The 17,356-nt window shown below is 42.1% G+C and overlaps 1 protein-coding gene across 1 annotated transcript in view; it reads right to left on the bottom strand.

Annotated features, from left to right (window-relative positions):
- Positions 1-2,815: 2,815 nt before the first annotated feature.
- Positions 2,816-17,356, bottom strand: part of OSTM1 (osteoclastogenesis associated transmembrane protein 1) — a 30,266-nt gene continuing 15,725 nt past the window's right edge. The window contains exons 3-6 of the mRNA XM_084827229.1: positions 14,625-14,722; positions 10,515-10,676; positions 9,065-9,230; positions 2,816-5,769 (exon numbers count right to left, since the gene is read on the bottom strand). Coding sequence (XP_084683355.1) covers positions 5,714-5,769; positions 9,065-9,230; positions 10,515-10,676; positions 14,625-14,722 — 482 coding nt within the window. The 3' untranslated portion in view covers positions 2,816-5,713. The remainder of the gene's footprint in view (positions 5,770-9,064; positions 9,231-10,514; positions 10,677-14,624; positions 14,723-17,356) is intronic.

Below are 17,356 nucleotides of genomic sequence, written 5' to 3' on the forward strand. Positions count from 1 at the left end.
TGCAAGATGATGCTGTCAAGGTGATGCATGCCATATGCCAGCAAATTTGGAAAACACAAGAATGGCCAAAAGATTGGAAAAAACCAACTTATATCCCCATACCAAAAAAGGGAAGCACCAAAGAATGTTCAAGCTATCGAACAGTGGCACTTATTTCACATGCCAGTCAGGTAATGCTCAAGATCTTGCAAGGTAGACTCCAGCAATTCATGGAACGAGAATTGCCAGATGTACAACCTGCATTTAGAAAAGGCAGAGGAACTAGAGACCAAATTGCCAATATCCGCTGGATAATGAAGAAAGCCAGGGAGTTTCATAAAAACATCTATTTCTGTTTTATTGACTATTTTAAAGCCTTTGACTGTGTGGATCATAACAATTGTGGCAACTTCTTGGTGGTATGGGGATACCAAGACATCTTGTATGCCTCCTGAGGAATCTGTATAACGACCAAGTAGCAACGGTAAGAACAGACCACGGAACAACAGACTGGTTTATGATTGGGAAAGGAGTACAGCAGGGTTGTATACTCTCACCCTACCTATTCAACCTGTATGCAGAACATATCATGCAATGTGCTGGGCTTGATGAAGCCAAGGCTGGAGTTGAAACGCTGGAAGAAAGATTAACAATGTCAGATATGCAGATGATACCACTTTGATGGCTGAAAGCGAGGAGGAGCTGAGGAACCTCATGATGAAGGTGAAAGAAGAAAGTGCAAAAGCTGGGTTGCACTTAAATCTCAAAAAACCCAAGATTATGGCAACCAGCTTGATTGATAACTGGCAAATAGAGGGAGAAAACGTGGAGGCAGTGACAGACTTTGCTTTCTAGGCACAAAGATTACTGCAGACGCTGACTGCAGCCAGGAAATCAGAAGATGTTTACTTCTTGGGAGGACAGCAATGACAAATCTTGAAAAAATAGTTAAGAGCAGAGACATCACACTGACAACAAAGGTCCGCATAGTTAAAGCAATGGTATTCCCCGCAGTAACCTATGGCTGCAAGAGCTGGACCATAAGAAAAGCTGCGCGAGGGAAGATAGATGCTTTTGAACTGTGGTGCTGGAGGAAAATTCTGAGAGTGCCTTGGACTGCAAGAAGATCAAACCAGTCCATACTCCAGGAAATCAAGCCAGACTGCTCACTTGAGGGAATTATCTTAAAGGCAAAACTGAAGTACTTTGGCCACGTCATGAGAAGACAGGATACCCTGGAGAAGATGCTGATGCTAGGGAAAGTGGAAGGCAAAAGGAAGAGGGGCCAACCAAGGGCAAGATGGATAGATGATATTCTGGAGGTGACGAACTCGACCTTGGGGGAGCTGGAGGTGGCGACGGCTGACAGGAAGCTCTGGAGTGGGCTAGTCCATGAAGTCACGAAAAGTCGAAGCGACTGACCAAATAAACAACAATTATTCCTAAAGTCACATCTATGCATATCAATCAATATATGTTAATGTTATGCAACTCTGTATCCTCTTTTGGGGTGATGCAGAAGGCACTTACTAGCACCCCACTCCCAGCCTGTTTTCCTGGGTGAATCATCCATTCAATTTGGAATGTCTCACCAGCATGCTGACAACCTTTGCCCTATTTATATACATATATATTAATCAGAGCCAGTAGTAATGGAGGGTAAGGTTCCCTGACCCCAATGCCTAGAGTAGGGTGGGCAACACATGGCCCTCCAGATATTTTGGCCTACAACTCCATCAGCCCTAGCCATCATAGCCAATGGTGAGGGATGATGGGAGTTGTATGCCAGGTTAAGACATTTTTATTCTCTCGGATATTTTAATGGTTTGTATTTTAAAATAGTATTGGGTATTTTAAAGCACAGGAAATTAGTTTTACTTTACTGTTTTAAAAATTGCCATTTTAAAGGTGTATTATGCTATGTATTGCTATTATGCTATTTATTATCCTTAATTGGTTGATTGTATATTTGATTGTCTTGTTTTAAATTACTGTAACCAGCCCCGGGATAAATATTCTGAAGGTTTGTATAAAAATAGCTTAAAATAAATTAAATTCAGTATAAGGCAATTTCATATGGTCATATGAGTGGGGTCACAAACTGGGCGCCCTCCTGGATTTCACATTACTCTTGGATGCTTAACAGTTCATTTTAATTGGCTACAGATGATACATCAATTACAGCCCCTTCTCAGTGATAGGGGCTTGCTTCTATCATTCATGTGTAATGTAATCCAAACCTTCAGCTTCAATTAATACAACACAGTCTGTTCTTGAAGCTGCGGGTGGTGCAAAAATGCATCTGCATCTCTCAGGACAGGGATGAAAGCAAACAGATTAAACAGCTATTCTAACCCAACTGCACAGGTTTCCAGTTAATTCCAGAGCCCAAATTCATGAGGCTGGTTATTACCTTTAGGAGCTCTTATCTGCCTGGGTCCTATACCCCTTTGACTGACTGCCTTTCTGTTTCTTGAGATCTTTGGGGACGATCTGAGCTGATTGCATTCCTTTAAAGCGCTAATGGCCCAATGTGTCTACCCATACATCTTGCCATCTGTCATGCCTTCAGATTTATCTTGTGATTAATCATACAGAAAATGTAATATATAAAATGCCCTGAGGCACCAATATTCTGACTAGATTTTTTTTGTAGCACCAGTACTTATACATGCTATTCTTTAACATTCATAGATTTCTCCCCAATAAGAGAATTTTTATGCTGTATTTGTAGTTTTAATTTTTGTGAAATGCCCAGAGAGCATTGGCTATTGGGAGGTATGTAAATTTAATAAATAAATAAAGACAGATACAGTAATCCAGTAACAAAGTGATTTCCAAGAAATAATCTTTATTCCACCTGATGTTATAAAAAAGTGATTTTTCTGCATAATTAACCTTTTAAATATTTTGCTGCTTATTTGCTGATGTTTTCATTGCCTGTAGGTTGAAAAACAAACAGCAGAAAATAGGGAAAGAATCAATAAAAAGAGATTTGAATGCACAATGTAAGATTTTAAGCCATGTGTAAAAGATAGCACTATACTATAAGGTAACAACTTTGTAAGTTTAGAAACAAGTTATGTCTTTAATTCTTTTAAGTTTAAATAAGAAAATCAAAAATCACATGAGTACTTTCATCTGGCTTAGCAGCTAAGAAAATAAAACAGCTTTTTTCTCCCAAGCGCTTAACCACCATACCCAAGAGTAATGACTTTGAGACCTACTTAATGCGAATGCACTCAAAAAGCCACTGCTTATGAGAGCAAATCTGTCATTCTGTAGCTTTCCACACACACAGCCTCTCTTAGCATGAATGAAAGATCTCTTTGAGCTGTTCCCCATCATATGATTCCTCAAATCAATGTAATGCTATTAACGGCAGGAGTTGCCTAAATCCAAGCATCTTGACATCTGAAAGCAACAGGTATAAAAACAGACACCTGAAAAAAAATAGTAATGTGATTTCTCCCATCAGTGACAGACAGATATCTTTAGGTATTAAGCTACATAAAGATATTACTCATCCTTATGTAGGTAGGATGGAAGAATACATGTTTTACAATATGTAATTATACTTTATTTTGGCCATACTCCAACACACTGCTTAAGTCAGCATACTTTTATTTTAAATCAGCTTAGCCCTGCTGATCCAACAGAACTAACCTGTCACAAATCCTATCATGTAGACTTAAGTGGTTTGTGGATCTCATTGGTACATTGGTGAAACAACTCAAAATCAGTAAGGACAATTCACTTGATTAGGGAAGTATGTAACTAACACCCTGACATTCTAATGAACCTCTTATTTTATTTTAGCTGCTTATTTGCTGATGTTTTCATGGGACTGTTGGTTGAAAAGTAAACACTAGAAGGTACAGGAATGTTTTCATTATTACAGTGCAAACTAATGGCCCAGTGCTAAAAAGTGCTGCATCAGCAAATGAATGATTTGGATGGCAGGAGCCAACTAGAGTGTCTTAATAAAATTTGATATGCCACGGTATTTAGAGTTGTGGTGGACCTGCTTCATAATCCATATGTTTTATGAAACTAAAGTATCAGAGCATAATGTTGTGGAGGTGAAACAAAACTAGACTCCTGTTCATCCGACTTAGAAAAAGTTCTCCTTAAAGAACTCTGTTCCTCCTTTTCTCTGCACCCTGCTTATTTTTCTGCTGGGATTGTGAAAAGACTACTCTCCCCACTTTGCGACATGGGGGAGCAGTGAGATTTCCTCTCACTTTTTTTTTCTTCTTAAAAAAAGAAAACAGAAGAATTCCTCCTATTGGTTTAAACACTTAAGTTCTACCACAAATTTAGACCCTGAGAGTCTGAGATCCTAGGTTTCTTAACCATGTTTTTATATCTTCTTAAAACAATAGAAAAATCTATGTGCCTCTTTTGCTACTAAAATACTGTCATATTTAGAATATTTTTAAAAACTGTACCAAGAAAAAGCCACTACTTTTCATAAAATATATGTTACCCCTTTTATATCTTAGGCTCAACAAGTTCTGGCCCAAAAAACTCAGCATTTCTACTGATGGTTTTTTTTTTTACTTTAACTTTCCCAAGACAATATATACAAAAACAGAAGAATACTGTTGTAATTCCAATATATTATACTATGTACCATTAACTATAAAGCCACTGTATAAAGACTAACTTTAGAAACAGGAGAGGAAATGAACTCACTTACGTAACAATAGGGCTGTTTGCACAACAGGACAGCCCACCACGGGTTATTTAATCCACAGTGCAGCTGAGGCACATGCAGGAATTGTGTGGCTACCATTATGAATATGCAACTCCCACCTGGGGGTTGTCATGTAGTAAGGACCCAGCAAGTGTGGGTTACACGAGGGTTAAACAACCTTCGCATAACCCATGCTTGTTGGGTTGGCATGATTCGACAGCCCCCGAGTGGGGGTTGCATACGCAGTCTGGCGCCTGCAGGCACTGCACCTCGTCATGGGTTGCCTTAGTTATTACAAGTCCCACAATTCTTGCTCTCATATGGCCCTAGCTCATGGTAATAGAGCTTGCTCAAGCACAGCATTCAAGTGATCAGACCCTGTCCATGGCAGTATCAAAAGACGGAAAGTTTCTGCCAAGGTAGAATTCCACAATATTACATAATTCAGATGATCAGTAGTTTTGCCATCTTTAGTGCCAGCGATAGAGACTTGCAAAATGTCAGAACTATTTCAGTTAGCTAAGCAGCATTTCAAGAAATGATATGGTTAGACAGCTAAGATCCAAGATCTATAACCTAAAGTTGCTGAATATTATTAGCATTTAATGCAATTATTACACTTTCATTTTCTGATGACACCTTAAAAACATCAACACTCAGGTTACAGACAAGAATGTTACTAATAAGAGGTTGTGAACTTGTAACCTGGAAGTTAAATTTAGATTGTTAGCAATCTAGTATAAGAAGTATGAGGGATAGGAATGTGTCATGGAAACAAGTGCATATTAAAAAGTTACCAATTGGAAAGCAAGTGAGACAAAAGCACAAGTATAGAAGGGGAAATAGTCTCTATCTCCTTCACACTGAAGGTCAAACATAGCATCTCCGTGGAAACCTTTGCCACATCAGTAATGTACCCATCTGAGAGTCACACAGCATTTTGTTCAACGTGTTACAATATAGTGCAAGGCTAAATCATAATCATCTCCTTCAGAGAAATCAGATCTATCCCGTTGTGTCTTGCATTCTGCAGGCTCAGTTTAATTTTTCTTGAATGTTCACATAACTGGTATTTGACTGGAACCGCTTAGCTAGAAAGAGAAGAAGAGAATTAGAAATCCCACTGCAGCGCTCCCACTGCATTCGTCTGAACACAAGAGATCGAAATCCCATTCACACAAGAGGTCAAAGCCAGCAGACACAACAGAACTTCTTCAACATGCCAGAACCTTTTGAGTGAATGGAACTTAGGCGCTCTACATGTGATTCTGATACACAATGTAGCAGAATCTCATAATACAGCTCTTCTTGGATTGTATCAGTTAAGCCCATACCATTAAGATAGGCAACTGGAGGCCCAGTGGTCTCTTCTTCTGGCCCTCAGCATAGCCTCTAATCGTAGCCCCTTGTAATATCATAGGTTTCATCTAGAGCCTCAGATGTTTGGCTGCCTTTGGCTCAAGCTGCTCTGATGTCATGGTCTCAGCTGCTCTGGTATCACACAGGGCCTTGCAAGTAGGGATGCATGGACGGTGTAAAATCCATTCCATCTGTTTCGTGGGTTGTCAGGTGCCTTTTTTGATAGTTTCCAAATTTGCACAAATTCGCATTTGCGCAAAATCACACATGCAAAATTGCACAAATCCCCCCAAAATGCACATTTTCACGCTTTACCATGGGGGGGGGGGAATGCATATTTTCAGCCAGCTTTGGGGGGGGGGGTTGCATATTTTTGTATGATGAAATTTGTGCAAAATTCCTGAAAGTTAGAAAAACAGTCCACAAGTGTACAGAATCCACCCAACGGGAAAAGCCAGTCCACTGCGGAATCCACGGCTCGGATTCATAAAAATCTAAACTCATCTGGTTCCATTGTGGATTTCTCCAACATCCCTACTTGCAAGATGAGTTACTTAGGAACAGAGAGGAAATATTTGATTATGAATTCTGAGCTCCATGGGCAACTCTAAGTTAAGCCAAACAGTTCTGGAATATATTTATGCTGTGGATTTTCAAAGGATACCTTTGGAAATTGTAGGAAAGCAGATTTTGTCTAAGCATTAGGGAGACTTCCTCATGGTGAGAGCTGTCGACAGTGGAATGGACTGCCTCAGGGGCTGGTGGGCTCTCCTTCACTGGATGTATTTGTGTAGGCTGGAGGGCCATCTGTCAGAGATGGTGTAGTTGCTCCTGCACTGCAGATCCTGCTTTGAGCAGGGGGTTGGACTACATGACCTCCAAGATCTGTTCCAACTCTACGATTCTTACATGTCCTGATCAGTTCACTGTGTCCAATTTTTGGAAATACATCATCCCTGCTAGACCAGAGTCTGGTCCCATTACATTTGTTTATTAGATTAGGTCACTGTGCCCAAACACGTTAAGTAAAGGAAATGATTTACTGGAAAGTGGAAGCTGATTTTATACACGTGTGGTAAACATACTGCTGTGGCGATTGTTCAATAGGTGCCACCTGCCATGGCCTCATTGAGTCTAGCCCTGGTCCATCTTCCACCTGCAGATACTAAGCTCCTTAAGCTCACCAACCATCGTGTTAGAAAAGCAGGAGGAGCTCGCCTCATTATCAGCCACTGGTTACTTCCCTCTGGCCAGCCACAACAGCTACAGTCCTTGCCTCAGAGGGGGCTTGATGCAAACTTTTGCAGCCCACAGCAGCATCCCTTCAAGCAAGAAGGGCAGCCAGATCCCAGGCAGCTTTGCTTGGTTTGACCAACCTCAGCTGCCATCCACACTCCTTCCCTGGTTCTTGGCAGGTCTTGAGTCTGAAAGTGTACTTGGATGCCAGAGCAACTGGATGCAACATCACGTGAACAGAGCAGGGTTAGACATCAGGCTGGGACAGCTATTATTTATTTATTTATTTATTAAATTTATTAATCGCCCATCTGACTGGTCACCCAGCCACTCTGGGCAATGTACAACCCACCATAAAACAATTTAAAACAATAAAATTTTACCATAATTTTTTTTTTAAAAAAATACCCTAACCCACCCCAAATGCCTGCCTGAACAACCACGTTTTTAATGCACGACGGAAGCTCATTAAAGAGGGGGCATGACAGAGTTCCCTAGGGAGGGAGTTCCACAGAGTGGGGGCCACCACAGAGAAGGCCCTCTCCCTCGTCCCCACCAGTCTAGCTGTCCTGGCTGATGGGACAGAGAGAAGGCCATCTGAGACTGATCTTGTTAAGCGGCCTGTCTGGTGTTGCTGGAGGCGCTCCTTAAGATAGGCTGGGCCGGAACCATATAGGGTTTTAAAGGTCAAAACCAACACCTTGAATTTGGCCCGGAAAACAACTGGTAACCAGCGCAACTCCTTCAGCACTGGAGTGATATGATCTCGCCGGCGGCTGCCTTTAATCAGGCGAGCCGCTGCGTTCTGTACCAGCTGCAGCTTCCGAACCGTCTTCAAGGGTAACCCCACGTACAGCGCATTACAGTAGTCTAAACGAGAGGAGACCAGGGCATGTACTACTGATGGGAGCAGATGGTCGGGAAGGAAGGGGCGCAGCCGCCGTATCAGATGGAGTTGATACAGCGCTGTCCGGCTCACAGCTGACACCTGAGCCTCCGTGGACAGCTGGGAGTCCAAAATGACCCCCAGGCTGCGGACCTGGTCTTTCAAGGGTAGCCGTACCCCATTCAACACCAGGTCAACATCCCCCAGCCTCCTCTTGTCTCCCACCAAAAGTACCTCGGTCTTGTCAGGGTTCAGCTTCAGCTTATTCCTCCCCATCCAGCCACTCACCGTCTCCAGACATTTGGACAGGGATTCTACGGCCAACCTTGGTGAAGATTTGAATGAGAGGTAGAGCTGCGTGTCATCCGCATATTGAGCTACAGTGCACAGCTCCAAGAGGCACAGCTCCCAATCGCTGTACATCTTTCCAAACTTGCCATCAAACTGCCATTTGCAGGATGTCTTCTGGACACCACACACCAATGATGTTTTTTTAAATATAGAACAGGGGTGCAGAACCTCAGACTGTGGGCCAAATCCAGCCCACTGGGGTTCCCCATATGGCCACACCCCCTTTCCCTGGCCCCACCTCCATTCCACCAACCACTGATCATTTGGTGGTTTCCCAGCTTTTGCATGTTTTTCCCCCATTCTAAAAGGTTGAAATGCCTCTCCTAAGGCTCAGTTTCTGGCAGTAAGAGCTAAAATATCCTGGCATTTTTGGTATTTTGGCCCCTCCTCCTTTGCCTTTGGCCTCACTCCATTTTGTCTTCAGCCCTGCACACCACTGGAATGTGACGCCTAAGACCTTTCCTGACATTTAATAAGGTCTTTGGGCTGAAAGAGGTTCAACACTCTGATATAGAAGGTAGATGCAATCAGTAAAGATTTGGCAATTTACTTACTCATAATCAGGATACGTTTTTTCTGCTTTGAGTGAAGGAAGCTACTGAGGTAGAAAACAACTGGTAAAAAGAAAATAAATGAAGAAACTGCAATCACTGGCACTGTATCGCTGCAGGGGACAGAACAATTGAAAGTTGTGCTCCAAAGCCTTCGTGTGATGTTCATCTAATAAGGAGAGAATTCATAGTTTAAAAAAAAAAAATCTGTCCATTCTGAGAAATCATCAATATTTGTGCAGACACCAATAGGTTCATGACTGAATGTGCTCCAAGGCTTCTATCATTTTATGAGCACAAGTTCAACAACCTGGGTGCTAGATATCCAAGGTACTCCCTCCTCATCTAACTCCTTTGTGATTTCCAGGGGTACTCTTTTAAGTGTAACAGCCACAGGCCATGTTAAATGGCTGCATAGGAACATTTTTTGTGGCTCCAACACTGGAATTTCCCTCCCTTTGAGGTTATATTAGCCACGCTCCAACCATCTCATAAAGCAGAGCCTCTTTAATGCAAGAAAGCATATACTGCTTGAGATAAACAGTTCTGGTATCACACACATATACCTTTTCAGTGAAAGGCTTTGGGGGAAAAAACACTTGGCTGATCCACATCAAGTAATTAAGAAAGCCCATAGTGTCCAAAAATGGAAGAAGTGGTTAACAAAAGTAGCTCATGGATTTCCAATTCTAAGGTCTCCCAAGTCTTTACTTAGCAGTGTGATCCCGTAACTGCTCAGGCACCACTGCGACAAAGTGGCTGGAGTAATGGCAACCAAAGGGTGGTAACCATGGCACCCTTGCCAGTTGGCTCACTGGGACAGAGAGGTTAGAGGCCAAGGGAGAGAATATGAAGTGAAGGTGATAGAAAAAGGAGGTTTTGTGGTAAAATGAACGTGTAGTCCATACTGGTAGGCCCTTAGCATTTACCAGTGTTAAATGTAATTTTGACTTCATTACAGTTGTTATCAGGTTGTTATCTGAGATTATGTAGATAGAATAGCAACAATAATACATGGTTTTAAAATGCTTCTTATCCTTTCTCCACAAAAAAGGAAACAGACAGCATGAATTCAGCCAAACTACCCTTGCACCACAACTCTAAATACTGGTGCCGACGATGATGGCCTATCATATTTTATTGAGACACTCTAGTTGGGTCCTGCCAACCAAAGCGTTCATTTGCTGATGCAGCACTTTTTAGGACTGAGCTATGAGTTTGCATTGTATTGTACTGTATGGAATTGCATTATTGGAAATGTTTACCGTTCTTATGAGTTTGATTATTACATCTTAATCATCATCCTTCCTTATATATTTTTACACCTTGAATATTTGTTTGAAAGATGTTAACATATTAAAATGTAGTTAATTAATAATCCTACAGGTAAGGCAGAAGATAATATGAGGGGGTAGGAGATGTACAACATAAAATAAATGAAAGAAAAACTTACTGCATCTTCAATATCAATACACAAATTGGACTGTTCTTCAGATTCATCTTGCTGGCCACTCTTCTGCATATTGTTGTACATGACATTCAGATTTTTGTACGTTACATTGCACTTCTTGCATACGTCTGTGTGGTTACTTGGTAGGAGATACTCTTCCTGCCTCTACACGTATAACCAGAATATTAATTTTTAAACTAATGGATCTAAAGTCAATTCTGAAGCATAATTCAAGAACAAAAATATAAACAAACTGGCCCACATTTTCAGACAAAAGCCACCCAGGTGAATTCAGAACACACCATAATCACTTCTCTCTGCAAAAGCAGAAAGGACAGTAAAATGAAACCAGGTGGGTTTGCCAAGCCCTTTAATTCAGTGATCTAATTTGCCCAATGAAATCCCAATGGATCTCATATGCTGAACAACAGAGAAATCCTAACTCTCAAATCTGCTGGCTGGAAGGGATTAGGATGGAATGAACCCCAGTATGCCCATACTCTGCGGGCATCAATCTACATGTAGGTCTCAAAACAGGTCATTCTAGGGCTGGGCAGAGGCAGCCTTAGGTTCAAAGATCCCTTTGCTCCCATGGGAGGCCCCAGGATTGGGCTCCTCACCTATGCCAGTCTGGACCTGCCTTAGGTGTTTCCAATGAATCCAGTGAGACATTTATTTAAAAGAACTGCCAGAATGTATGTGTAAGGGGCGGGGGAGGGGAGGAGACTGTCCTCCCCACTGCCTGACCAATATGCTTTTGGTGTGTGGAAGCGTATTATTTATTTGGGGGAAGGGGAGTATAAAACCAATGAAATCTTGTATATCAAGCAACATATAGCCATTCCTCTACGAAGTTGATACTTAAGAGAATAGAAATCAGAATGTAACCTTATTGGCTCACTTGACCAGCAAGAATTGGGATGATTGTTGTTTTTTTAAATAAAGCACCAGCACAGACCTGATTCTGTACAACACCCCCAAACTAATTATTGCCCCCTCCCACCATATCTCTCATTATATGACAGACCAGTGAATAGAAAAGGGGGAAGTTAAAATACTATATACACATGCAAGTACAGGAAACCCATCATCTGTCACAGGGTGCTGTCTAAGGAGAAAAGGATGTGTCAGCTTAAATCAAAGCAGCAGATAAGAGTTAAGAGGAAGCTATGCAGAAAGGGCATGTTTTGGATGTGGATACATGTTCTACTTCAAGAATGCACTAAATAGAGGCTTATTTGTAGGGCTTCTATTTAGTAGGGGTGAACTTCATTTGTATGTTTTCAAGCTGTCAGTATACCCATTTTTGTCCAACTTCTGCTATTCTTTTCATTTACCTCCTGCTGACAACACTCATTATTCAATAGCTACTGACTATTCCAACATAAATGCAGAACAGTTACGCTAATGACTGTACATCAACAATAGGTGGTTTGTTTTGGTATCACAGAACCTACCACAACAGCACATTTTAACATTTGATACTTTGATCAACAATTAAAAAAAGGGAAAAGACATACATGCGCTGGAAGTTATCTACATTTTTCTTTATTGAGAATATGAATGTAGACACAGACTAGCTGATAGGATCATTTAAACATACACAGTCTTGAACAGGCAACCAACATTTAGCATTATAAGGACATGAGGTGCCAAGTATACTGACCTGGCAGTATTTTTTACAGAACGCAATAGAACAGAACAGCCCTGCTGGATGAGACCAAGGATCCATCTAGTCCAGCATTCTGTTCACACAGTGGCCAACCAGCTGCCCACGGGAAACACACAAGTAGGACATGAGTACAATAGCACCCTCCCACCCATGTACACCAGTTCCCCAGCAACTGGTGTACACAGGCATACAGCCTGTGATACTGGAGGTGTCATGCAGGCATCAGGACTAGTAGCCACTGATAGCCTTTCCCTCCAAAAATTTGTCTAATCTCCTTTTAAAGCCATCCAAACTGGTGCCCATCATTACATCCTGTGGTAACAAATTCCATAGTTTAACTATGGAACATCTCAAACAAGAGTTTAGCATGAAGGTATAACTGTCAGTTGAAATTGTCGCATCTATTTATATCACATCTCAAATGCAATCCACCTCCACCAAAAGCCAGTTGAAGCTATACCATCAATTTCAATAAAAGAAACACGCGGGGCAGAATCCAGCATCATGCAAGTGAACCTTTGCTCGCGTGAGAATACTTTCTCTTCTCCTCCCTCTGCCGCCCCCTCTCAAAATCTGCTCCAAAGGGTCCCCTGATCCTCTGGAGCAGATTCTGAGGTCACATGGAGGGCTATAGTGGGAAATCGCCTCTCTTCCCATTCCATTGACAGAAACTGTTCCATCACAGAGATGAACTAGCTGGATTCCACCCTTAGCCTGCATTTTTCAAACCACGTAGGCCAGAGGATCCAAAAGTACCAAAGGTCTGAATCTTCTTTTCACAGGAATAGGGACACTGGGAGTGGGGTTTGCATGTGTGGCCAGCTGCCCTCTTCACACGTTCATTTTGAATGCTTCTCCCCCAACACTTCGTCTCACTAACTCCACTGTCTCTCTCCATCTCTTCTTCTGACTGTAACTTCTCAACTGACAACTGCCCACCTGTCACTAACTTAGACTCTGCCCACCATTCCATTTCACTTATTCTTCTGTTACAAATTTAATAAGTTAAGAAATCAAACTGGATTCAGTATTTTATCTTCTGAATTATATGAATGGGGTAGTTCATAGGAAACAAAGAATTAGCTTCTTAAATAGCGACAACAGCAAGGGTACTTTACACAAAAAATGGAGCCTACAAGCTACCTTTGTTGAAAGAATGGGTAGATAACATCCCACATTCTATTTATCATTTATTTGATTTGTATCCCTTTTCTACCCCCCAAAAAATAGCACTCAAGGTGACCCTTATGGCTCAATTAACACATTACATCAGAGTAAAAGAAGAGATAGAAAAACTAGAATCCCGTTACTGAATATTGGAAAAAAACTGGAAAGATTTGTATCTTGAAAGGCAGAGTATCAGTTATTGCAATATACAAAATAAATAATTCATTAAATCTGACTATACAATGCTGCTTTTGATATTTCAGTATTTTGATATTTAAAATAGGTCAAAAGCATCCTATTCAATATTAAGTGTAAAGGATACGTTTGGCATTTCTTTTTTCTTTACTGGAAATGCATCAAAAGGAAAATTTAATTAAGAAAACCTTTTTTCTTTGTGCAATCTGACATGTTTGATAAGTTGTACTAAAATCATTTATGGTTTAGCCTGAATTGTTACATTTAATACACATTACAATACTGAAAAAGAGGTATTATTCCCATTGTGGAGGTGGCTAGCCAAAGCTGAGCGATGGCAACCATGGTAAAGCCATTTTGCAAACCAGAGCAGAGCTGGGGTTTGATAGTTCTCATGAAAGCCAGTGAAAACATTTTAGGCTTGGGGTCTTAATTTTACCATCATCCTTCTGGACAGTAAAACAGTTCAATTGCCATCAATTACACTTCTTTTTGGTAAGGGTCTAAATTAGATTTAGGGTGTAAACTCAAATATCAAAGCCTACAGTGGGATGCACAATTGCTCCAACTTAAGTAGATTGTTTGCTAGAAGACTGTGGCATCTTTCCAACATAAAAGGGGATACTAGATTAAAATAATTTTAACAGTTCATATGCAGACATATTAAAACACAACTTTTTAAATGTATTCAGACAGCTAGGCATCTATGGCTAAACTCATACTATAACAAAATACCAGAAGACCCATATAGTTAAATCAGGAGGTGACAAGGCCCAGAATAAGGAAAGAAAGTGATTTACTATATGCAGAGATTACACGACTCTTCCTATATAATTACCAACTATTGTGAGACCAAAACAGCACCATAATTGCATATGAAATGGAGGTGAACATTAATTAGAATGCATTTTGTTCTCTCAGTTGTGAACACCTGCGTTTTAAAGATAATTGTTCTACCTGCCTAAACTGCATAAGAGTTTGCGAATTATATTCGCCGCATCTTGCTCGGAAAAAAATAAAACATTTTCACTACACAATTAGAGGGCTCAACTGTACCCTTACACAAACAGTATAAGTACCTGGAGGTTGTGTTCAAAGCATGCCAGCGATTCATTGAATAAGGCCAGGAACTTCACTGTATCATTCGATAAGCCTTCACTGTTTTTCTTTAAGCAATCTGTGAAAGAAAATATAGAAATGACAATAAACCCCCAGTACACCATGTACTGTTTTAGGCTAAGGTTTGTTTGTTTTTAAGTTCTTAGCCATTCTGATTTTATTATGTTTATTATTATATTTATTATTATTATTTATGTAGGACCATCTATGTACATGGCACTTTACACAGAATGCGTGTGACAGATCCCTATCCCAAGAGGCTTACAATCTAAAATAGCTACTGAAAAGCAACAGAAAGGAGGGGGAGGGGATGGAAGCCTGGGTAAAGCAGGAGAAAAATATGTGATTACTTCAATTACATGTACTTTGGCTTAGTTACAATGAGGTATAGGAAATTGCGGGGGGGGGGGTGTTCCAAAAGAAAAATGAGTTTTGAGGAAGGACTCAAAGGAAATGAGAGGTAGTCTCCCTGAGGCATTGTGGGAGGCAGTTCCTGGCATAGGGGTCAGCAAGGGCAAATGGGGGTGGGCGTTTCTTCAGAAGACAGGAAAACTTTGGAGGGCTGAGGGTGGTGGAACTGGATGGGCAAAAGTCACAGGAAGTGATGCACTGAGATACAAGTGCAGGGAGATAATGACGGGCAGAGCTATGCATGGAAGGTTTTGAAGACAAGGAGCAGACAAAAAGCTGGTGAACGGATTTATGGAGCTGAATCACATGGTCTGAATGACAAGAGGGGTGAATAGTTTTGGTAGCAGAGTGCTGGATAGATGCGAGTGGACAAAAGTGAGACAATGCAAGACCCGAGAGAGGAAGATTGAGGTAGTCAAGGCAGAGATGAGTGGGGCATGTACAAGTGTTTTGGCTGAAGGGGCAGAGAGGGCAGGCCTCTTTCCATAACACTGTGAAGACTGAAGTGGCATGCTCTGGCAACAAACTGAATTTGGGAGGGAGACAAAGGAGAGAGAAGGGTCAACGAGAAAACCAAGACTTCATGCCTGATCAAGAGGGTGGATGGTAATACTTGTCAACAGAAAAGTAAATGAGGAGATAAGGGCTTTGGAGGAAAGACAAGAAGTTCAGTCTTAGATGTACTGAGCTTGAGACAGTGATGAAGCATCCAAGCAGAAATATCAGAAGGCGGCTGGAGATGCGAGTTTGGATGGAGGGCAAAAGAGCTGAGGTAGAGAGGTAGAGCTGGGTGCCATTAGCATACAGATGATACTGAAAGCCATGAGATTATACAATTAGTGTTTGAATTAACTGGCCTCGATGATATGAAGTAAGAAATTGAGTTTGCTTATGGGCTTCTAGGCAGCACAACAGCTGCTTCACCCGAGATTAAGAAGAAACTTTGTGAAAAAATGTAGGTTGAAATAAAATTAAGAGAGAAAGCAAGAGGAACTAAAACTTCACCAGACCCCCTCTCCGGGAGACCAAGGTTGCTGAGTGCATGTACTGGAGGTTGGGCCCAAAGGGCAGTCTGGGGATTCTGCTCGTGTACCGTCCACCCCGCTGCATGACTGACTCCCTGGCCGAGGTGCTTGAGGTGCATGTGCAGTCCCCTAACTTACTGGTGTTGGGGGACTTCAATGTACATTCAGAGGCATCCTCACGGGGGCACTCCAGGACATCATGGAGACCATGGCTTCCTGGGAGCTGCACCATATTCCAACTGGGCCCAACCATGTAGCCAGTCATGCACTAGACCTTGTATTTGTTTCTGGAGAAGCGGGGAGTGATCTGGAAGTCGGAGGTATATCCACCACCATGGTCAGATTACTAACTGGTCAGATCACTATCTGGTGACGTTAGACTTCTCGGTTCTACAACCCCTCCGCAGGGGTGGAGGACCCATTAAAATGGTCCGCCCCAGGCATCTTATGGATCCAAATGGATTTCTGAACATGCTGGGGTATTCTCTGGAGCATGCAAACGGCCACTCGGTTGAGGCCCTGGTGGGTGGCTGGAATGCTGCAATCACTGGGGCATTAGATCAGGTGGCTCCAAAATGCTCTTTCCCCCTGAACAGGGTTCGAACTGCACCATGGTTTAATCTGCGGTTACGAGCCCTGAAACAGGAGGTGGGACAGCTAGAGTGCCGGAAGTCTCACTCTAAAGACGATCAGACATAGGCTAGAGCTGTATCTTCAGCCTATCACGTGGCGATGAAGGCAGCAAAAAAAGGAATACTATGCTGCCTCTATCACGTCCGCAGACTGCTGACCCAGGAGGCTGTTCCAAGTGGTCCAGAGCCTGGTCGGTCCAGTCGCTCTGGAACCGCTGGAGCATTCTAAGGCCTCCTGTGAGGCCTTGGCAAAGCACTTTGCAGATAAAATTGATCGGATCAGGAGTGTTATTCCGTACACCGTGGCTACAGTTAGTGAGCGAGAGGTGGCCTGTGGCAAACTGGTTTTGTGGGATCAGTTCCAGCTTCTTCCTTCTGATGAAGTGAACAAGGTGCTTTCATCTGTAAAGCCGACCACCTGCTTACTTGATCCTTGCCCATCTTGGCTCATTATGAGCTGCAGAGAGAGAGTGGGTGAGGGGATCAGGGCGGTGGTGAATGCCTCCCTTGAGGGGGGAGTGATGCCATCAGCCCTCAAGGAGGCAGTGATAAGACTGCTCTTAAAGAAGCCCTCCTCAGATCCCCAAGTTTTGAACAACTTTCGCCCAGTCTCGAATCTGCCAT

Source organism: Heloderma suspectum, chromosome 1, assembly GCF_057233095.1.
Source record: "Heloderma suspectum isolate Gila_16-S chromosome 1, 16-S_ref, whole genome shotgun sequence".
Lineage (NCBI taxonomy): Eukaryota > Metazoa > Chordata > Lepidosauria > Squamata > Helodermatidae > Heloderma > Heloderma suspectum.